Source organism: Diaporthe amygdali, assembly GCF_026229845.1.
Source record: "Diaporthe amygdali strain CAA958 chromosome Unknown NODE_3_length_2959817_cov_65_330692, whole genome shotgun sequence".
NCBI classification, from domain to species: Eukaryota; Fungi; Ascomycota; class Sordariomycetes; order Diaporthales; family Diaporthaceae; genus Diaporthe; species Diaporthe amygdali.
The window spans coordinates 2,825,695-2,846,970 of NW_026517023.1; the positions used below are offsets into that span (position 1 = coordinate 2,825,695).

General features: G+C 55.3%; 8 protein-coding genes across 8 annotated transcripts; 4 read left to right on the forward strand and 4 right to left on the reverse strand.

The window, feature by feature from the left end:
- Window positions 1-426: 426 nt before the first annotated feature.
- Window positions 427-2,827, reverse strand: J7T55_003265 (aspartyl-tRNA synthetase; the record flags this gene model as incomplete). The annotated part of the gene is made up of 4 exons (XM_053138424.1): window positions 427-1,380; window positions 1,434-1,694; window positions 1,785-2,500; window positions 2,560-2,827. 4 exons carry the CDS (start codon window positions 2,825-2,827, stop codon window positions 427-429), a joined length of 2,199 nt encoding a protein of 732 aa, XP_052999130.1.
- Window positions 2,828-5,134: 2,307 nt separating this feature from the next.
- J7T55_003266 (ENTH domain-containing protein) lies at window positions 5,135-7,251 on the forward strand (the record flags this gene model as incomplete). Its single annotated transcript, XM_053138425.1, has 5 exons — window positions 5,135-5,182; window positions 5,294-5,531; window positions 5,618-5,808; window positions 5,859-5,970; window positions 6,023-7,251. The coding sequence occupies 5 exons, from the start codon at window positions 5,135-5,137 to the stop codon at window positions 7,249-7,251; spliced, it is 1,818 nt and encodes a 605-aa protein (XP_052999131.1).
- Window positions 7,252-7,831: 580 nt separating this feature from the next.
- On the reverse strand, window positions 7,832-9,088 carry J7T55_003267 (cdk-activating kinase assembly factor mat1; the record flags this gene model as incomplete). The annotated part of the gene is made up of 1 exon (XM_053138426.1): window positions 7,832-9,088. The coding sequence occupies one exon, from the start codon at window positions 9,086-9,088 to the stop codon at window positions 7,832-7,834; it is 1,257 nt and encodes a 418-aa protein (XP_052999132.1).
- Window positions 9,089-9,520: 432 nt separating this feature from the next.
- Window positions 9,521-10,277, forward strand: J7T55_003268 (CS domain-containing protein; the record flags this gene model as incomplete). Its single annotated transcript, XM_053138427.1, has 3 exons — window positions 9,521-9,533; window positions 9,623-9,828; window positions 9,927-10,277. 3 exons carry the CDS (start codon window positions 9,521-9,523, stop codon window positions 10,275-10,277), a joined length of 570 nt encoding a protein of 189 aa, XP_052999133.1.
- A 538-nt stretch (window positions 10,278-10,815) lies between these two features.
- J7T55_003269 (udp-galactose transporter like protein) lies at window positions 10,816-12,681 on the reverse strand (the record flags this gene model as incomplete). Its single annotated transcript, XM_053138428.1, has 1 exon — window positions 10,816-12,681. The coding sequence occupies one exon, from the start codon at window positions 12,679-12,681 to the stop codon at window positions 10,816-10,818; it is 1,866 nt and encodes a 621-aa protein (XP_052999134.1).
- A 1,632-nt stretch (window positions 12,682-14,313) lies between these two features.
- J7T55_003270 (uncharacterized protein) lies at window positions 14,314-15,097 on the forward strand (the record flags this gene model as incomplete). The annotated part of the gene is made up of 2 exons (XM_053138429.1): window positions 14,314-14,777; window positions 14,890-15,097. 2 exons carry the CDS (start codon window positions 14,314-14,316, stop codon window positions 15,095-15,097), a joined length of 672 nt encoding a protein of 223 aa, XP_052999135.1.
- Window positions 15,098-15,374: 277 nt separating this feature from the next.
- On the reverse strand, window positions 15,375-16,652 carry J7T55_003271 (uncharacterized protein; the record flags this gene model as incomplete). Its single annotated transcript, XM_053138430.1, has 3 exons — window positions 15,375-16,165; window positions 16,238-16,391; window positions 16,446-16,652. 3 exons carry the CDS (start codon window positions 16,650-16,652, stop codon window positions 15,375-15,377), a joined length of 1,152 nt encoding a protein of 383 aa, XP_052999136.1.
- A 1,318-nt stretch (window positions 16,653-17,970) lies between these two features.
- On the forward strand, window positions 17,971-19,335 carry J7T55_003272 (uncharacterized protein; the record flags this gene model as incomplete). The annotated part of the gene is made up of 1 exon (XM_053138431.1): window positions 17,971-19,335. The coding sequence occupies one exon, from the start codon at window positions 17,971-17,973 to the stop codon at window positions 19,333-19,335; it is 1,365 nt and encodes a 454-aa protein (XP_052999137.1).
- Window positions 19,336-21,276: the final 1,941 nt, after the last annotated feature.

Genomic DNA, 21,276 nt, shown 5'->3' on the forward strand with positions numbered 1-21,276 from the left:
CTGCCAAACTGCATTGCCTGGAAACGGTGATCGACAGTTTTACGGAGAAAGATTCGATGCCATTAGCTGACATGCTCAATGGACCTCACTAGAATAGAGGAAAATGGATGCACCCATGCCCTCTGAGCATGGTTTGAGCCCCATAAGGCTTCCTGGATTTAACAACCTCAGCAGATATCTAGCTGCCCCAAGCAAAGCACGGTGACAATAACGAGCGGGCAGTCTGACTGTGCTCCAGAATGAGGGATTGGGTTTGGCGCTCACTTACACTTCCCCTGATGAACAAGCGCTTATGTTTATCCTCTTGATTAATACATGATATATGGTGTATCGTACATTCTACAGACATTTGGTAGTTCAGAACAAGCGGAGACGTCATGATACGTCCCTGCGTCAAAGCCACTGATACCCTCCCTCCCTGTCTATTCAGTCTTTCTGGTCAAATTTGAGATGGTAAGTCTTCCACTCTTCCTCCGTGACCTTCCCAGGCGCCCTCGCAACAGGCTCATCTCCTTTCTTGCTCTTGGGGAAGGCAATCACATCCCTCACGCTCCCTGTAAAGCTCAGCGTAGCCACAAGTCTGTCCCATCCGAATGCAAATCCGGCATGCGGTGGGCAACCCGCCCTCAACGCCTCCAGCAGGTGGCTGAAGTGGCTGACGCCCTCGTCGCTCATCTTGAGGACATCGCGGAAGACGTATTCCTGGAGCGCGGCTATGTGGATACGGCGTGAGCCGCCTCCAAGCTCTACCCCGTTTACGACGAGGTCGTAATGGTCCGCCTTCACCTTCAGGGGGTCTGTAGCCAGGAGGTCGAAGTCCTCGGGCGTAAGGGGCGCCGTGAATGGGTGGTGAGTGGAGGAGAAGCCACTAGCGCCGTGCTGACCCTCTGCTGGATCGGACGAGTCGGTATTGGGCGTGAAGAGCGGGAATCCTGTCACCCAAAGGAACTTGAAGGACTGGTCGGGCGGGAGGAGGTTTTGCGCGACTGCCTCAGCGTAGATGTGCCTTCGAAGGTCGCCAAGTGCAGTGGAGCCGCCTTCGAAGGGTTTGTTGGGCCGGGCTTGGATGACGAGCACGTCTCCTTGCTCGAGGCCGGAGATGTTGGGGAGGTCTGAGTTGCTGGCGTCTAGGACGGCCGAGGCTGCCTCGTGACCTAAAGGCGAGAGGCCAGAAAGAGGCTTGCTAGAGTCAATGATGAGGGGAACAGGTTGACCGTCTGAGTTTTTGCTCAGGGGTTTGGGGAGAGTGTCCCAAATAGATTTGATGAAGTCCTTGGAGGGGGCGTCGAACCGGAACACACAAGCCTCGACGATGGGGTCTTCTAGATCTGATATCATCGAGATGAAGCTCCGTGGTAAAATGTGGTCGATCCGTTGTATCTTGCGTTATTGTCAGTCTTTCCCGTTGGGCACTATACAAAGGAAGAACGAACCTTATTAGGTATTCTTAGATCCGGTTTGTCCGACCCGTGGAGAGCCATGGCCTCCTGATAAGTGATACGTGGAAATTCTGCTTCTATAGGAGGGTACTCATTGGTATCCGCCATAGCATCCGACTTTAAAGTCGGATATATGGCTCCGTTGACCTGGCGCGCTTGCCAAACTCTGGAGATAGAAGCGTATACTTCTTGGACAAGACTTTCTATGAATCTCATTACGTCCTCGCCTTTCGCGAATGACATCTCCAAATCGAGCTGTTTCATCTCACCCATGTCAGCATATGTTGGTAGCAGTAAAGGGAGACCAAGAGAAAATTTGGTCAAAAGGCGAGATGAGTTTCTCACCTGTGTGAACTCAGGCTGTCTGTCAGCACGAAGATCCTCGTCTCGGAAGCACCTTGCAAATTGATAGTAGCCCCTGACACCCGCCGCCATGAGAATCTGCTTGTACTGTTGTGGGCTTTGAGGTAGCGCATAGGCATAACCGGGCCGTCTAGTTGGGACCAAGAATTCTCTCGCACCCTCCGGGGTAGACTTGAAGAGAATCGGTGTCTCCACATGATGGAAGTACCGTTGGTTGAGGACATCCTGGGCAATTTTAGTCAAGGACTCGCGGAACAATAGCCTGTTTTGGAGGGGTTCGTCGAATCTTAGTTGCAGGTGTCGAGCGTGCGGTGGGAATTGAGCGCCTTCTGATATGATGATGTCCCGGGGAAAGGGGCTGAGTACGTGGACATGTTGTAGGGTCAAGTCGTAGTGGCCAAAACTTTTTGGAAATTCGGGGCTGAAACTCTTTTCGGAACTCTTGATCTCCTCTATAGTACCAGTGAGGCTGACCGGACTCCATGCTGAGACTTGCTTGAGAGCTTTGTGCAACTGATGCTCCGGCGAGTCCTTCTCTTCCCACGAGGACTTGAATTGGAACGATGGCCCGCGGTCCACGATGAGGTCGACGAAGCTCAACTTGGATGATATGTCTCTGCGCTTCGATATGAAGCCATGGACAGTCACGGTCTGTTTCAACTGGAAATCCCCAGCGGCAGACTGGGCTGGGGCGTTGACTGTGCAACATCATGAGCAAGCCAACTCCATTCCGACTGGCAAAGGTTATATTACTTACAGTAATTCTTGAATTGCTGAAACTGCTCCGGAAGACCTCCCACATCAGTTGGTATGACTTGAGTCGGCGGGGCTAGGTCTCTTGCCCCGTCGTGCAGGTTGCGACGGCTGCACCAGGTGAGGTTTGTCCGTTGTCGAGCCCAATTTCGAGCAATGAGACCAGCGACAGGATCACCAGATTTGAGCCTGGCTTGGAGTGAAGTGGGGCTGCATTGTATTTTGTAGGGTAGCCTCAGGCTCACAAGTCCCCCTGCCGAAGGCAACCGCATGGCAGTCTCGAGTGAACGGTGTGCATCAGTGTGCTGTGGGAAAGCACCTCGATATATCGAAAGGTCATGAGAGAGGCACCCGGATGACTACCTGTATGGCAGAGCTAGAGGTACATCGCACTTGTACCTGCAGGATGGGTGATGCTAGACCCACTGAAGCGCCGATATCATTGGCTGACGAATGAGTAGGTGGGGCCCGTAGCTTGCTGGACTGGCCATATCTTGCAGCTCGCGTCGAGCACAGCTTTCTGAATTTTCTCTCTTCTTCTGCAAGAAGTTGATCCTTCCAATTCATAACAATGTGAGTTGCAACACCGCAGATCCAAAAGTTGGACATGCTTGAACATGATTACTGATGGACGACGCAGATGATGAAAGCCAGCGTGTTCCAAATGATCGAATTCGCCTCTCCGTCGCAGCCAAGGCTCTCCCCTCGTGGGCTCAAGCGGCCTGGTTGTGACGAGAGGACTGGGTTCATGAAATAAGCGTTCGACACACGTTGACCTTGTTTATTCGGACGCCACACGGCATCTCTGACCAAAGTTTGAGAATTGGAAGGATTTAATAGCAGCATCTATCTGGGCTGCCCGTTGTTGTCAGTTGGCGGCTCCGATTTTTACACCAGGTCGTCGCCCGGCTGTGGTGCGCCAGTCCTTGGTTCCAGTCATGATCAAAACCTAACCCCAGGTTTTTCACCCGTGGCCAGTGTCGCGGTACTTGAGAGCGCGTCTGCAGATTCAGCACTGACACAAGGCGGCGGGTCTTGTACTCTCCGACTTGGTGCTCGTTATCGTTGGTGGTGCTCGGTAGTTCTGAGACTCAACCCAATTTTCCCCTTCCCCTAGTGGACAAAGGAAACACTTTTGCCAGGTTCCTTGTTGAGTTTATCCCCTGCATCTGAGCGAACCTCACCTGATATCCGTTTTATCTTCGCGATTATTTTGCTGCCGTGTGCCACATCATCTACTGTCAGGCAAGCCGGATAGAATAGTTTTAATACAAACCCCTCAAAGTCAAAAAAATGTCTTCTGTCGTGCTTTGATAATGCCTTGATTCCCCGGACAGACAAGTCACCAAATGGTTAGGGGCAGTCCCTGCTTGTCATGGCCATGTTTCACGAAACGGAAGGGGATGGATGAGCTTCTCGTCTGATGTTTGGGCATGGCACTAAGCAGCCCTAGGTGGCACTGGTAGGCTGGAAGCACATGGGTGGAAACGGTGAAATAGCAGAGGTTGACATTGACGTTGATGCTGACATTGCGACACCGTAATGAATCGCACACTGGACCCTTAAATCTGCCTGAGGTTACGTGACGACAGCATCAATTGAATTTTCTGTGTGCAGCGTACGCTGTACCATGCACTCGGTCTTTGATCGTCCATGCCTGGAATGACCCACCTGTTCCTGACGCTCCGTCAGTGATTGTCCCGCTGCCCTACTGCTCTGATGTCCTGGGCGTCAGGGCCTCTGGGGCCCGTCCAGCTCTCCTAACCCAACCAGAAACGGCAAGGCGACGCTCAAGGGGCCACCTAGCATTAGCATGCTTGGGAAACGTCGGTGCTGCCGTTAGCCCGGGCTCAGGTACTTGGGTACCCAAGTATGTCCGTACTCCGTTCCAACGTCCCACGTTCCCCATTGCCCGTCCACCGCAACAGGTGGGAAGTCGTAACCTTGGGCATTCATTGGGAGGGACAGCCAAGCACCCAAGGTCGACCGACGCTACCTGACGTGGGAACTCGTCAACCTCATCTTATCCTGCACAACCACTCTCACAGTACCACCGACTGTCGCACCTCCGGGGTAGTCGACCAAACATCTCGGACCGTGCTCCCGACTCTCGCAGGTTGCTTGCTTGCCTTTGTTGTTCATCAGGCGACTCGTACATAATTATCCCCTTAGATTATACTCAAATTCGCTTACACCCGCAGCTTGGGGTACCTTGCTTTGATCGTGCACCGCACCCCCGTTCATGCCATGGCCGCTCTCTGAACTGCCTCGAAGATCACCTCTCACTCCGCCCCTTTTGTGGTGCTTGGCCTTCCGTGAATACCGACCGGCCGACCCATCGTCATTGCCATTGTCATTTTCGCAGCCCCCAGCCGCTGTCGCATCACTGAGAACGCCGCAACTCCCTTCCCTCGGCTGCAGCCCATCTCAGCCCAGCCTGCTCCACCGCCCGTCAATCTCGCAGCCGATTAATCTCCGTGCCTTTCTTGACGACTTGCTGCTGCACCACGTCCTCCCGATTAGCGCGATACGTGCCCTGACTGCGCCCTACGTTTTTCGCCGACCCAGAGAGCATCAAGATGGCAAGCTCCTTCGAAAAGTCCGTCAAGGGCGCCACCAAGATCAAGGTCCGTCACCACCCATCGGTGCATCGACACGATACGACAGGACTGATCCGCGCTGTCCTTGATAAGCGCTGTAGGCGTGGGCGACGTTGCTAACATTCCATACGATTTTAGGCTGCGCCCCCGAAGACGAAATACATCGAGCACATCCTTATAGCGACGCACTCCGGAGAGGCTGGAGTGGGCGAGGTCTTCCGCGCGCTGCAGCACCGGCTGAGAGATTCAACATGGACCGTTGTCTTCAAGAGCTTGATCACTGTGCACCTAATGATTAGGGAGGGCTCGCCGGATGTAACGCTGGCTTATCTAGCGAAACACCGGAATATGCTGGCAGTGAGCATGTTCTCCGATGGTCAGTCCACGCCCGCCGCGCAAAGACTGGAACGCATAGCCGTGCCCAGAATCCTTTACAAGAAGTTACTGACCCACGGACAACAGCCCAAACACAGGGGCGGAATATACGGCATTATGCCAACTACCTATCAGAACGAGCGCGAGCGTATCGTGACACAAAGATCGACTGGGTGAGGGGCAGGGAGAGCCGCATGGATACGCTGTCCGTGGACAAGGGCCTTTTAAGAGAGACGGAGGCCATTCAGAACCAACTGACGGCTCTTCTGAAATGCGATGTTCGTGGTTCCGAGCAACATCTCGAGACTCGCGGCTGACAGGAAGCTAGGTCATGGACAACGAACCGGAGAACGAAATAACAATCACGGTCTTCAGGCTGTTGGTACTCGATTTACTGGCCTTATTCCAGGTGCTGAATCAGGCACTGATCAACATCCTAGGTAAGATCTGCGATACGTCTAGGCTGAACCACGGACTAAATTTGGTGTCTAGGTCACTTCTTTGAGATGTCCAAGGTAGACGCGGAAAGAGCTATGGATATCTATCGCAACTTCACCAAACAGACGGATGTGGTCGTTCAGTACCTCGGCGTAGCCCGCCAATACGAGCACCATACGAGGGTCGAGGTCCCTAAGCTGAAGCACGCACCCGTTAACCTCGGACGGCAACTGGAGGATTACCTCAACGACTCCGATTTCGAGATCCATCGAAGGCAGTACTTGGCTGAGTTGGAGGCTAAGAAGGGCAAAGGAGGCTCAGGGGCGTCCAAACCATTCTTTACCACCAAGAAGAGCGAGTCCGCTCCCAAAGCAGCCTCCAACTCACCATTCCCCGAAGTCAACGGATCGTCAAGCACCGAAAACAAGCCAGCGCCGGCTAAGAACCCGAACACAGACCTGATCGACTTCTTCGATTCGATAGAACAGAATCAGACGCCACTGGGTGCGCAGCCCACCGCTCAGCCAGGTCAGATGGGAGCGTCGCCTTGGGGACCAGAGAACGGCTTCCAGCCACAACCTACGGGATATCAAAATGGATTCGTCCCACAGCAAACAGGTTTCCAGGCTACAAATCCCTTCCAGCAACACATGGGGGCTTTTCAAGCACAGCAACAAGCGCCTCCGCAGCCATTGCAGCCCTCATTCACTGGTGCTGGGTTCGGAGGCTTCACTCCCCAGCCTGGTTACCAGAGCTCGCTGGCTGCTATACCGCAGGAATCGGCGATGTCTTCGTTCCAGACGGGCGCGTCCATGCCTAATCTTCTGGCACCGCAACAAACTACTAATCCCTTCCGCCAGTCCATGCTGTCAGGCCAGCCAACCGGCATGAGTGCGCAGTCTGCACCCACAAGTCCGCCTACACTTCAACCGCAACACACATCCACAAATCCATTCGCTCGATCGTCCTCGGCAACTGGCAACCCCTCCCCGTTCCAATCTCCTCCACCAGCGGCACCGTTGCAACCCATGGCCACCGGGACCAATCCATTTGCGAAGAACTTTGGCGGTGCTCAGCAACCACAAAGACCAGCAACAAGTGCTGGTCTAGCACCACAGCCGACAGGGACGACGAATCCGTTCCGACAGTCGCAATTTGTTAATCACAACACGGGCATGGGCTGGCAGCATAATCAACAGCCAATGGGCGGCGGTCTAGATACCCTCCAGACGCTCCCTGTGTTCCCTAGGCCAGCGCAACAGAGTCCCTGGGCCCAGCAGTGATTAATAGTTACAATGCATTTAACTCTTGACATAAGAAGCAATGCAAAGAAACCTGAACAGAAAGCACTTCGCCCATCGCGTTTTCAGTCTGTCTTGCGGTTCTGTGTTTGCAGAGCGTGGCGTTAAGGGCGGCTTAATAATGGACGAAAGGAAGGGTCTTCATAGGCTTGGGAAAGTCGATCGGTGGTGGGTGAAGCTACAAGGCGCGTGTCAGGGGCTGGTTAGATCAAAGGGCCTGCTACTGTAAATATTGAACTTGGGACTGGTGCGTTCTCACAACCGGCACGGGTACGTTCAAGATTGCACGCAATAAAGCTTAATGGACATAACGTCCGTAGGACTCTGTCTCGGATACTGGTGCTCTCGCTCTATGGCCCATTTCTTGGACTTTTCCGCCAACTTTCAACAGCCACATGATGTGCTTCAAAACCCCTCGCACCTGGCCCTGACCACGAACATCCCAAGCCTTAAGAAACGCCGTCGCTATGCAAACAGTTTGAATTCCCCGTCCATCATGATCGAATCAACTCTCCAAGCAGACCACATGGTCCCAGCAAGCTCCCACAGGACGTAAGAAGCTCTAATAGTCGTCCACCTCCATCTTGATTGGGGGCTCGACCTTGACCACATCCTCCCCTTTGGCTTCCTGCTTGACCTCACGGTCCATTTCCAGCTTGATCTCGGATTTTTCCTTTTTGACGGCCGTCCTCGCGGCCTCGTCGCCGACCGCGTCTGCTTGGGCGGCCAAGCCGGCGCCTCCTGTGGCGACATCCCCAAAGTCCATGCCCAGTTTGCCCGTCTCCTTCTCGTCGTTGATAAACACCGACAGGCCGGCAAAGGCCTCGAACATGGCCCGCGCGTAGTACTCTGGCAGGCTGTACCCGCCCGCCGTGATCTTCTGGTCATGTTTCGCGTTGTCGAGGAAGGGGTTCTTGTAGTCCTTTTGGAGCGTGTACCGAGTGCTGCTCAGATCCAGCTTGCCAAAGGGGTCGTAAGGGCCCGTGTCCGCGTCCCTCGCCGCGTCGCCCTTCTTCTTCAGACCCCGGATGGACAGGCCACCGGCAGCCGCCGCCGCGGCGCGGCGCAGGGCGGCGGCCTCGGAGGCCGCAAGCTCCTCCTTGCGGTGCTGGCCGCGCCGCTTGAGCATGACCTTGGTGGCCTGGCCCTGCGGGGCGCGCGCCAGGGTGTCGAGGTCCTCCTCGCGCTGCTTGATCTTGGCCAGGCGCTCGGCCTCCTCTGCCTGGGCGGCCTCGGCGCGGCGCTGCCGGGCGGCCTCCTTCTCGGCGGCGATCTGCCTGCGGGTCGACTCCTTCTGCCGCTCGCCCATGCGCTTGTTGCGCTCGATCTCAGCCTTGTGCTCGTCCTCCCACTGCATTAGCTTCTCGTTGGCGGACGCCTGCTCGGCGGGGCCGCCGTACACGAGGTCCATGGTCAGACCCTCCACCATCTCCAGGTACTCGTTGTACGATGACAGGTCCTCGAACTCGTCCTCGGAGCGGTTGAAGACGGCCGCCACGCGCCGCCGGATGTCGACCTCGCGCTCGACGGAAAGGTCGGAGAAGACGGGCTCGCGGAAGCCCTTCTTGCGTAGCGTCCTGTGGCACCCTACGTAGGGGCACTGGTTGGGCCCGTTCTCGAACAGCCGGTCGACGCAGTTGTTGCAGAGCGGGTGGTAGCACTCCTGGTTGATAAGGAAGCGCATCGACTTGTTCATGTATCGGAGGGTCTTACAGATGGGGCACTGCTCCTCGCCGTCGGTGTTGGTCAGGGCGATGGCTTGGGTTGGGGCTGCCACGGGCCCGGCGCGTGGGACGGGTGCCCCTGGTTTGCGCGACATGGCAGGCGTCAAAGATGATCAGGGACGTCGACAAGAGCGATTCATCGAGTTGGAGAGGAGGCTGGCCTTGGAAATAATGGGAGTCGGGCGGAGGAGTTGTCGTAGGGTGGTGTGTTTGGCAGGTGTGAAAAGCGATGAGGTGACGAAAGGGCGCATCAGACATGATCCAAGGACGTGTAGATCCAACCCGCACTTTAGCTACTTTAGCTACCTTGGTACTGAGCAGGGGTAAGCTTCTAAATGTTCGGATGTGCCCAGGTGGGTGCCTGCAGGCGTTGGTTGCATGCAGCGCTGGAGCTCCCCCGAAAAGTTGCCCCGCCATTCCAGATCCAGGGCGGGTGTTCCCACCACTACCAGCCTTCTCCAGCTTCGACCGGCTTCCACGTTTCTGGAAAGTTTCAACTCCAAATATCTGACTGTACATTCCACAAGATGACAGACAAAGGTGCGCGCTCTAGACGATATGAGGGTTTATAGCCTCTGCCTAGATTACTTCTGAGCCCCCTCACCACAGCTAAACTGACAGCTCCGTAGAACCCACCGCCGCCGAAGAAGCAGCCACCCGCGCCAAGGAGCAAGCCGAGCAAGATGCCCTCCCCTACAAGTGGCAGCAGACCATTGGCGACGTAGATATCACCTTCGGCGGAATTCCGGGCAACTATAAGAGCAAGGATCTGGTCGTGGAGATCAAGAAGCAGAGCCTCAAAGCCGGCGTCAAGGGACAGGAACCCATCATAAGTGTATGCTCCACACAACTGCCCCAGACCCAAATACAAACAAGCACATGAGGAAGCAGTTTCACAACAGTAACACTGACACGAAAGCTTTTGTGGCACAGGGCGATCTGCACCAGTCAATTCACGTCGACGAAAGCACCTGGACGCTCACAACGGCGTCGGACGGCACCAAGACGGTCGAGATCCACTTGGACAAGGTAAACAAGATGGAGTGGTGGCCGCACGTCGTCACGGGCGCCCCCAAGATCGACGTCACCAAGATCACGCCCGAGTCCTCCAAGCTGTCGGACCTGGACGGCGAGACGCGCACCATGGTCGAGAAGATGATGTACGACCAGCGCCAGAAGGAGGCTGGCCTGCCCACGAGCGACGAGCAGAAGAAGGCCGACATCCTCAAGAAGTTTCAGGCGCAGCACCCGGAGATGGACTTCAGCAATGCCAAGATCAACTAGGGCGTGCTGTGGATGTGTAGAGAGTAGCGCATGGGAAATTGGAGTTGTATGATACCACTTTTTACGAGGCACGACTGGACATACTTAAACAACAATAAAGTGACTAGGCCTGATCACCAATGCTTGCGGTGCTTGCAGCCATGGGTATATATATATATACCATCCCTCCGTCTTCAGCATGTAAGGTGGTGAAACGAAACGCCTAGACCACAAGGCAAAGCCGGCGAAGGCTTCACGGGTCAGGGGTCAGATAAGCCCCTCGGGATTCAATATTGGAATGTTACCCATACCGAGCAAGCAGATGGGAAGCTGCAAGCTCAACTGGCTGTCGTGAGACGACCTGGATTCCGTGAGATTTTAATTGCAGGCTACCAAGAGCCGCAGTAGCGATGCTTGTTTTGAACTTGTGGCGTCGTCATATTCTCTTGACACGGTGATGGTCAAGAGCAGGGGTAGAGTCTGGGTCATGATAGGGTCGCAGAAAGTCACAATCAGCATGCTAGTTGTCATTACAACCCCTACCTGCCTGTGTATGGTCTTACTGCTTCCCCAATCTAGCAGCCTTGAACCGGCTCACACGTTTCCCGCCCGTTTCCTCCTCGTCCTCGGGGTACTCGATGGCCTCCTCCTTCTGAGTCACGAAGCCGCCCTGCTTCTGTATCATCCGGTTGCGCATCCGGTGGTACTCCACGGCAGCCTCCTGGTGTAGCAAAGTCGCGTCGAATTCGTCCGGCTCCACGGCGCCCGAGGGCATATCCCGCTCGACGACCGTCCCGGCGAGCGTCTTGCCATCCGGTCCTGCCGGGGCGGTCCGCACGTCCTGGTCGAGGAAGCGTGCCGGAGCCTCGGCCGGTCCCTTGGTGCGAACAGGGAGCTGTGTCTCGGCTGAGCTCGGGCTTGAGTCGGTTGCCCGTGCCTTCTTAAATCGTGAAGTCTTCTTGGGTGCGCTCGCTGTTGGTGCGGCTGGCTGGGCGGCTGGACTCCGTTCCACGATGGTGCTTTTCATGGGATCGACGAATGGCTCGTCGGGTTCATCGGAGGTCGAAACTGGTTCGGCTTTTGTTTCCGGGGCGATGTCCAGCGCGCTTGCGAATTTAACTCCCTTCTTCGCGGGCTTCGCCTCTTGCGCAGCCTCATCGCCGCCCTTCATGGCCGACTTGGCAGGTTGGCTTGTAACTGCTGGCTGGCTTGAAGCTGGTGATTGGATAGCGATACGTGCGATGCCCTCCTCTGGGATGCTGCTAGCGGCCTTGGTCGCTGCTTCCTCCTCGATTTGGCGGCTCGACTTTATGCCTAATCGCGCCTCAAGTTCCTGCATGCGCTTCCTATACTTGTCGTCGACCACGCGGGACTTGGTCCGCCCATGCTCGTCCTCATCCTCGTCCTCGCCATCTTCGAAGCCGTCGTCCTCATCAGAACTGAACTCCTCCTCTTCGAACTCGGATCCCGTGCCCTCGTCGATTTCAAGCTCGGCAACAATGGGCGCAATGTCAGTCATGCCGTACCGGAGCATCTCCCGCCGGAGATCAGCGTCCTCGTCTGGCTCATCGTCCGGTATTACTGGGTTCGAGAGCGGTGCCTCCTGATCCTTGGCTTCTTTCATGATTTGATCCATAAGCTCCCGCGTCCGAAATCTAGGGTCCCCGCCTTTGAGCTCGTGGCCCGGTTTTGTGTCTTCCGCAAAGGAAACGCCTTTTTTCACAGGAGGCTCTACCGAGTCGACTTCCATGGCACTTGATGCTGTACTAGATTCTGCTTCGCCCGGACTCCGTGCTTCAACGCGCCCATTGTACTCGTCCTTGGTCGAGTTATCTTCATCGCCTGAGAGTTCCACGACATCAGCCTGCAGCTGCTCGTTCGTCTCAGGCAGATCCTTGACGCCAGCCTTCTCCAACGCCTCACGGATAGCTGAGGTTGAGTCGCCCGGTCTTTGCAGTCGCGACGAGGTGACGTTGTTATCATCGTCAAGCTCCTCGATGATATCCGTGATGGGCAGGCCTGAATCTTCATCCATGACGTCCGGGTTGGCGACAATATTGGCCTTTTCATACTTCTCCTCCGCGGCCTGAAGCTGCTTCTCCAAGGTCTCTACATTTTTGGAGACATAGTCAATCCGCCGTGAAAGGATGTTGACAATTTGCGCTTTGGGCTTCACTGTTGCCTCGCCAAAGATCTCCTTGACCTCCTTGGCGGTGATGACTTGACCTTCAAATCCATCACATATCCTATCCACATCTGCGCGGTGTACGGGCCCTGATATGGCTTCGACCTCTTCCTTGAGTTCCTCGTAGTCGGCGTCGCACATGCGCCAGTGAGTGATCGCCTTGCGAAGCTTCTCGACATTTTCTTCAAGCTGGCGACGGTGCCGTTCCAGGTCAAGGAAGTGATCTTTTATCGAAGCCATCTTAGGAAGTGAAGTGACGTTCTATGAGGTAGGAAGGGAGTGAGCTTCAATCATCAACAGTGGTCGAGGGTGAGAAAAGAGGCGTTGAAAAAGTTCTGCTTATGCAATACCCTCTGCACTAGACCCCTGTCATGGGTGCGGTAACCCTGGAGGGTCCGCCCATGTGCACTCCCCTACAGCCTCGAAGCTTGGACCGGTTTAGGCCTTAGGCAACTCTACAATCTCACCTTGTACTTTCCATCTCGAAATGAGTATCTCGCATCTCCTGGTTACTCTTTCACCTTGACCTCATCCAGAGGCCACCGACTCACGGGCGGGCGAGGCTTGCTCGATTCCAATTCTGCCCAAATCTTGCATCAGCCATCATGCCTGTCACCATCTCATCCTTGGCCTTAACATCTTGTCCCCGGCATTGATGGTCGGTCATTGAACAGCTGGTTTGTTAGTCTATATGCATGCACGTTCGCCTCCATACGCTCCTTCAAAGCTATGCCGCCTTTGTATTCGAGACCTTTGTAACTCCTCAGCAAGACTTGGTAAGCTTCGAGAGTCGATATGTGCAGTTCTTGCCACATCAGTCCGCTTCGATCTGCCTCAAGAGATATCTCGTCTTTGAAAAAACAGCGAGCAATCCAAGGTCCCCGTCAGAGACGACAAGCTCTTGCGTCGACCATTTTGAGGTGAGTGGCACCGCTTGAGTGGTGGTAGGTGTAGTGTGTAGTCGGCCGAAGAAGATCGTCGTTCCATCGCGGAGTCATGCCATACTCAACCCAGTGTCGACGGGAATCCAGGCAGAACGTCCACAACGCTCATAACATCGGGAACGCTTCGAGATGGTGGTGATTTACGATGATATTCTAGCAAATTAAGGAATTTGTAGGCTGTATCAGATAACGTCTCCAGAGCAGGGGCATTCAGGGGTGCTCATGGTTCTTAAGGTACAGGTCTCGACTCTCGATATACAATTTGAATCTTGAGCTCAAGACCCATTTCCCCAATGCTTTCGACAAGAACAGTATCGCCCCAATTGCTTCAAAGGCATAGGGATTAATCAAGCTTCGCCGAGACCTTTGGCATATCTACGCAATACCACGGTGACGGGTAGGCGGGTCATGGCGGGCCACTGATATTCCTTGCGCATAAGTCTTGCAAATATAGACTGCCCTGAGCTAGCAACGATCAGCACACCCATATCGGACTCTAAATTATCCACACCAGATTGCCTATCATCAGTCTGCCCCCATCAAGCCAACTCACTCTAGCAAGCACCCCAATCAATTCGACCTCGTTGCATTATCCAAGGGAACCTTCCGAAAACAGTCGAGGTCCCGTCTCAATACCACCATAGACCACCATCTACCGGCATGGGTCTTGTGGACCTTGCTCCTCACAGCCGGCTCCGAGAATCCCGTCGTTTGTCGAGGATAGATGATGGGCCAGGGGACGTTGCCGCTCGAATAACAACGGAATCCACCAGGTACTCAAATTGATATAAAGTTATATCAAGCCTCCCGTCGTCTCATGTTTTTTTCTTTGGTATTTTTGACATCAGTGGTCAAGCCATTTTCCCTTGGGCTTGGGTTCTATATTATTCTTACCCCTATTGATCATCTGCTCTTGCATATCAACAAGATGTTGTCCTCGATCAAGACCCTCGCTACGCTCACCCTCCTCTCCTTACTCGCCAGTCCGGCCTCCGCCGTGACATGGTACTTCCTGACATACTACCCGGCCAGTGGCGCCCAGTTCACTGAATTCTCCGGGTCTATGGTCGTGCCCACCCTCCCCGCCGCGGCCACCTACTACCTCTGGCCTGGTCTGCAGCCCACCGACAACTCTGGAGTGTACCAGAATGTCCTCGATGGCCGTTCAGGTACTTGGTATTTCGGCTCGGGCTGGTGCTGCAGCAACCCGTCCCTGGCCTGGGGCTCTGGCTTCAACACCTACGCGGGCGAGACGAACACGTTCAAAAATGTCAGAATCGACAGTACCAACTGGCAGTCAACCACCGTCCACGGGAGCACCGGCACAACCAAGACGGACACATTCGCGCTGAGCTCCAAGAGCTTCAACCAGGCTATTTTTGCCATTGAGCTGTGAGTCCTTGTCCGTTGATAGTCTGACTAGGCGCCGCGCAAGACTTCTCTCGGCGTGATGAGTCCGGGGTAATAAAGTGTGAATGAGACTGATGCGCGTGCGGGCTTGCAGATATGATGTTGCTTGGAACTTCGGGCCACTCACCTTCAAGAACGTGAAGATCGTCGCCACGGGCAGCTCGAGCTCCTCGTGGTGCACTTCTAGCCCGAGCAACTACAACTCAGCCACGAAGTACACGATCACCGGCGCGAAGGCCTCCGTCTCGGGCACGACGGTGACTTGCACGATCGACTCGGTCGTCTTGTCAGGTCCGGCCTAATGTAGAGGGTCATATATGGTCTCACCTTGAGAATCAGGCGTGAGCCTCTCTTGTGTTGACCTTTCGTTCTATACGGGATCACTTTCTTTTAAATATTTGCCAAATGTATGCACTATATTGAGTCGGGGCACTGATATATCCCCGCGTTCACTGTACATATTCAATGCTAGTTGCAATCGCTGAAACCCAATGCTCCAAATCCCGATGGAAATTAAAAATTGCGACTCCGAGTATGCAAAAATGGGTGTTTTACGGGAGGATCCTAGTGCTTGAGTATTTAAGAGCGTCCAGGGCTGGGGACTCTCCTAATCTCCTCTACACCTTCTGTCTGGGGCCCCAGCAGCGCCGTCTCCTCATCAACAACCTTCTTCGCCTCCACCTTGGTCTTTGGGGGCTGCGGCTTGTGCAGAGCCGACCAAAGGGTACTCGCAATGATGATGGCGCCACCAAAGAGACTCCATCCGCCGGGCAGGACACCCCAGATAGCCCAGTCGAAGATCAGGGCGAAGATCACCTGAGTGTACAGCATGGACGTGGCCTTGGGGCTCTTGTCCAACTGCAGGCCGGACGTGAGCAGGAATTGCAGAACGAAGCCCAGAACGCCGAGGAGGACCAGTAGGGCCCACTCGCGTGCGGACCTGGGCATAGTGAAGCCCACCCCCGGCGCGGCCAGCAGTGCGACCGCCGAACCGACAGTGGAGATGAGCGCGAAGTAGTTGACGCTTATGAGAGCGTGGGCCCTATTGCCCATGATGCGGATAGTGGTATAAGCGCCCGACGCGCCGACAACACCAGAGACGGACAGCAGGATAGCGAGCATGCGCTGGGCGGGTGTGACCTCGTCCAGGTCGCCGGAGGCGGCATCAGCGTGGATGTGGTCGTCAACCTTGCCGAAGATCGACTCTGGGTGCGCGATGAAGACTACGCCCACCAGGGCCACCAGGCCCGCGATCAGCTCCTTGCGGGTGAAGGGCTGGCCCAGCACAACCCAGCATGCCCAGGCCGTGACGATTGGGATGAGGAAGCGGAACACGGTAGCCTCGGCGAGGGGCAGGTAGTGGACCGAGTCTGTGAGGGTGTCAGTGTCCGTCCAGATGAGAGGTGCAATCACTTTCGTGTCTATTGGGGACTCAATCTCACAGTATAAGGTGAAAAGGCCCACGAATCCAAACAGGGCCCTCAACACCAGCCAACCCCTGACTTCGGGATGTCCCAGCGGGAAATATGGCACCGAAGTCCACCACATGTACAGGGTGCTCAGAATGAACGTTATGCCCATACGAGCTGTGATTACCTGATAGACGTGTTAATATTCACTGAAATTCTTGGAATCCGGTGCCGGACAAACCTGAAGCGTGTGAAAGCCAGCACCGCCTTGCTGCAAGAAGCGGGCAATGGCGTCCATTGACGCGCCACAGACAACAGATGAGAGGATGAGAAGAGCACCCTTGTTGTTCTCCCATATAGAGCGCCAGACGCTCTGGTTCGGCTCTGCGGCTGACACATTGTCGTCCTCAGCTCGAGGAGCGTCCTCACTCGTATTGTTTGACGCCATTCTGGTGTAGCTGGAGATTTGAGCCGAGAATGACCAAATGCAAAGCAGGCAAAGAAATGACAGGCTGAGGGGAAGTAGACAAAAACCCGAAGTCAAGACGAAGAATCTTGAAGTAGGGCAGACCAATAATGCTGACACAAAAAAAAGGAAAGGCAATATGCCGTTCATGGAACGCCCAGTACATGCAAAGGAGTCATCAGACCGCGCGGGCCCCGGGGGCGTATGCGCCCTCGTGACAAAAATCTGCACCGGGCATGGATTGCCCAACTCCACTCGCCTTTATGCCGAACGGCAGGCCGATTGCGCTGTAGCTAGGCCGATCCTCCGGGTTACTAGCCGCGGAGGAGTGCGTACATAGTAGATGACATTCCCGTGGCTGTTGGCGACTGTCTGTCTCGAGCACATTCGAGCTGAACGTGGTGGCAGCCGGCGAAGACATGAGTGCATGTTGGTGGCTGTTGATGGAGTGTCCCTGGTTGACCTGTGTGCTGCTTGTTTCTAAGCAGCGCTGAGATTGATTGTTTTTGTACAGGTCGTCAGGTCCAGTCGCCAACAGGGCTTTGGATCCTATTCTTGGTTGTTGAATTGTTGGCCCAGCTGGCCCAGCTGGCCCAGGCGGCTCTGAGGCCAAGAGATGTGAGGATGTTGTCGACTATGGGTCCTGTGGATACCAGTCAAGGAATCTTGGAAAGCGGTACATTGTTTCTTCACAGAGTGACTGAGGCTCCCGTTGCCCAGCGGACTGGAAAGGACCTGCCGTATCCGACCCCGCCATTTTTGCTGTGTACTATTTTGACGCGGAATCCCTGAGCAACCCTTGCCCGTCCCAAGCTGACGTCAACTCCAAATAATTGTCACCAGGAAGACAATCCCTAGCTAAAGCTCTACATTCTTAACCTGTAACCTTCACAACAATTCGTATATTATATCACCTTTGAATACCCCCAGACTTGCTTGTCCGCCACCGGGCCATCTGCAGACCGCATAAAGCCTTCTAGCCGACGACCCTCGTGAGCAATGTCGTGGTCCGGCTTCGTGTCCTAGTTTGGCACCCACGGTGATTTCGAGGGAGTTGAGACCGTCCTCATCATCACGGTATTGATTCTCTTTGGACTGCCAGTCACTGTCGCGTTCATTTACAACTGTTGTCGGGTCTTTAGCGGTCTTCGGAGAAATAAGCGAGACCCAAACTCGACCGACGACGACATCGAGCTCGGGCAGATGTGACCGAGAGCTCCGCTCGACCTCTTGGAGTATCTCGCCGGATACATTACGCCACCCGACGACGAAGTTAGCAGCGGCATTGGCTACCCACAGCATGCTTCCTGATCCGGCACTCTCCATCACTATCCCCAGCGTGCACGACGACGCCACCCTTGAATGCCGCATCTACCACCCTCAGTCCCTGACTGCGAACCCTAGAGCCCCTCCATGGCGCAAGCACGCCGCCATCATCGCTCATCCCTACGCGCCGCTCGGGGGCTGCTACGATGACCCGGTGGTTGAGACCGTGGCTGCCACTTTGCTGAGGCAGGGGTTCCTCGTGGGCACTTTCAACTTCCGCGGTGCGGGCAACTCGGGTGGTAGGACCAGTTGGACCTCAAAGGCCGAGAGGAGTGATTATATGTCTTTTGTGGGATTTGTCTACTACTATGTGCAATATCTTGACCCTTTCCGACAAGGACAGGCTACCAAGAGCATAACTAGCCTGCCGTCTTCTCCTGTCACCACCCAAATCAGCATTCAGGACGCCTCAGATCCAGAACCTATTGCCAAACCTTTTGTTCTTCTCCAGTGCGGTTACTCATACGGGGCCATGATAACGAAGCTCCTGCCACCATTGGAATCTGTTTTGGAGATCTTCACGGCTCCCAAGACTGCCTCGGCAGCAGCAGACATTCGATTACGGGCTCAGCATCTGGCCGAACAGCAGAACGTCATTCTGGCTAGTGCGCGTGCGGCCCTTGTGGAGCCAGCCAGCCCAATGTCGCCCCGGAGGACAACTCCTGGCCTGCGGATAGGGGGTGACGAGGACAAGAGGCGAAGCCAGGATCACGGAGGAAGGAGGAGCTTTGCCATCGATGCGGAGGAGAAAGTCCGGGCCGGCGTGGCGGAGCTGCTGAAGAAGACGAAGATGCATCAACTCCATGGCCACCGCAAGAAAGGGCACCAAACGAAGGAGAAGGACGCGGCAGCCGATGCAACCGGCGAGGACGCAGACAAGGGGAAAGAGCTGGACCACTTGCCACCAGTGGCCGGGCTGCCATCGCCGCTAGTTGCTTACTTACTGGTCTCCCCGCCGGTAGGGTGGGCCACAAACCTGATGACATTGAGCCTGGGCAGCCCTGTGTCAGGCATCTTCGGGAAGCACCCCCGGCCGAAGAGTAAGGACAAGGAGGAGCAGGGCACGCCGGCGGCGCCGGCGGAGTCGAAGCAGGAGAGGCAGAAGCTGGTCGACAACCCCACGCTCGCCATCTACGGCGACTCGGATGTGTTTGTGGCTGTCAAGAGGTTTCGGGACTGGGCGTCGAAGCTGCAGTCCGCGCCCGGGTCACGGTTCAGGGCTCATGAGGTCTCGACGGCCGGGCACTTCTACGTCGAGGAGGGGACCATGCAGCGGCTTGCTGACGCCGTGAGGGCGTTCTCGGGGGAGCTGCTGGTGCAGGCTGAAGACGGCCTGTGACTGTTCCCTTACATCCTTCTCTTTTGTTGCTATCCAGGCTAAAGTCATGGAAATGGTAATGGCTATTGATAATGATGCATTAGAGTTACGATACCTTAGAATCAGCTGTAATATTACCCGAGCATGTTATTCCCTGTCTTTGCGGGCCGGGGCTGACTACGGCGTCTCTATATGAGGGCGCAACAAGCTCCTGAATAATGTGATACTCGATGTCCCAATTCCAGTAGTCATGCCGAACTTCCAAGCCCACCAAGCATGTCGTGGATGCTGTGTCGAAGCCTTCTTGCACATGTAAGCCCGGCTTAGGAGGGCGATAAGAGCCCTCCAATTAGTCTGAAGCATATGATCAAGTGCTTTCACGAGCAGAGAAAAACAAAAATGCCAAGACTGATAAAAACGCAGGCGAAAACCAGGCTTGTCTTAAACAGCATTGCGTACTTGACAGCCCATGTCAATCTTCACATGCTTGACAGCTTACCTTACTGTGCTTATTCCCCACCACCCACCCACCCAGTCAGAAGGTTGCCCCCCATTACCCCGTGGGGTCGCCGTGGCACTCTGACGGCGGGGCCTGTGACTCGTGTTGTGTCCGGGGGCCTCGTTATTCTCGAGGTCACTCGGTCCCGCGATTGGGTTCACGCGAAGACAATGGTTGTGCGTTGTGGTGGGATGCATCGCAGGTGTGTGTGTCTCACCCAGTTGAACAATTACACGCACCGCAAGAGAAAACTTGCAGCAAGGCGCAAAGATGCAGCCTTGTGCCTCTTGGCGGCCGCATGTTTCATTCAAACACAGTTAGGTCAAAGTGCACACACAATAAGACCCGTCGCTCAGAACATTTTCTTGCTTATCAGAAGCACCCGAGGCCGTGCGCTCTCTCGTGTTCCTTTTCCCTTCTAGCTCATGGACTAGAAACCTCCATCCCATCGCCCGCCCCGTCGGCCACCGCGGCTAAATCTGCCCATTCTCTCTTTTTGGGGGCACGCGGAAGGGGGGGTTTTCACCAAACCTGCATCTCCGAGGGCCTCCCCCAAGCGTGAAACCGAAGCCGGCCCTGGCGGTTGACTTGTGCACTGAATGTGTGTAAGTGTGCATGTATGAATGACTGACTCGGGAGGCTAGTCTGGTGAGTGTGGTGATGACGGAGACCCGGGGGTGGCAGTGGTGCTGGATGATCATGTATGAACCTTGTGGGTTGGCTTGTTGTCCAACCACCCTCTATTGCGCTCTATCTCGCCCTCCCCATCCTCCAGGGCTTGGTCTCTGTTGGTATAGGTGTGCTGCATGTGAAGAAGCCTGGGTGAGACTGAATCAGCTTCCTTCAAGTCCAGGTCTTGGTCGTCTGTCTCACATCAGACCGACAAGTGTGGCTGTTGGTTGGCTGGCTGTGTCTCCCAGTCGTCGCCAGCTCTGCTACTAGATAATATAGGCGCATATATGCTCGAAGTTGGTTGCCGTTCCTGGTTGCCGCTGCCGTTGCACGCTGGCTGGCGGTGTGCCGAGGGGCGGGAAAAGGGGGCAGGTGGACGGTCACAAGGCACAGCTGATGCAAGCTGAAGCACCGATATCCTCGACATCCCATCTTGCCTCTGCGTGTCTCTCTCTCCTTCGGGAGGTACATCCGAAGCCCGGGGTTCACTACTGGGCTTGGGCTATTTAATACGTAGTCTAGTACACAACATGCTGCGGGTGCAGGCGGCGACATCGGGCAAGATCTTCCTCCAGCTCAAGGTCCAGCTCCCAGCTGACCCGTCCATCAGGCGTGCTGGCGTGCTGGCGTGCTGTTGTAGCCGGAAGTGTGAAGTAGCACCGCTTAATTTCCCCAGGCAGGCTATTGGCAGGCAGACAAAAGTCTGGAGAAGGTGGTGTGGATCGCCTGCCAAAGTACGGGGTAGACTAGACGGGAACAGCAATACGCTGCTGTGAGTCTGTGACGGGACG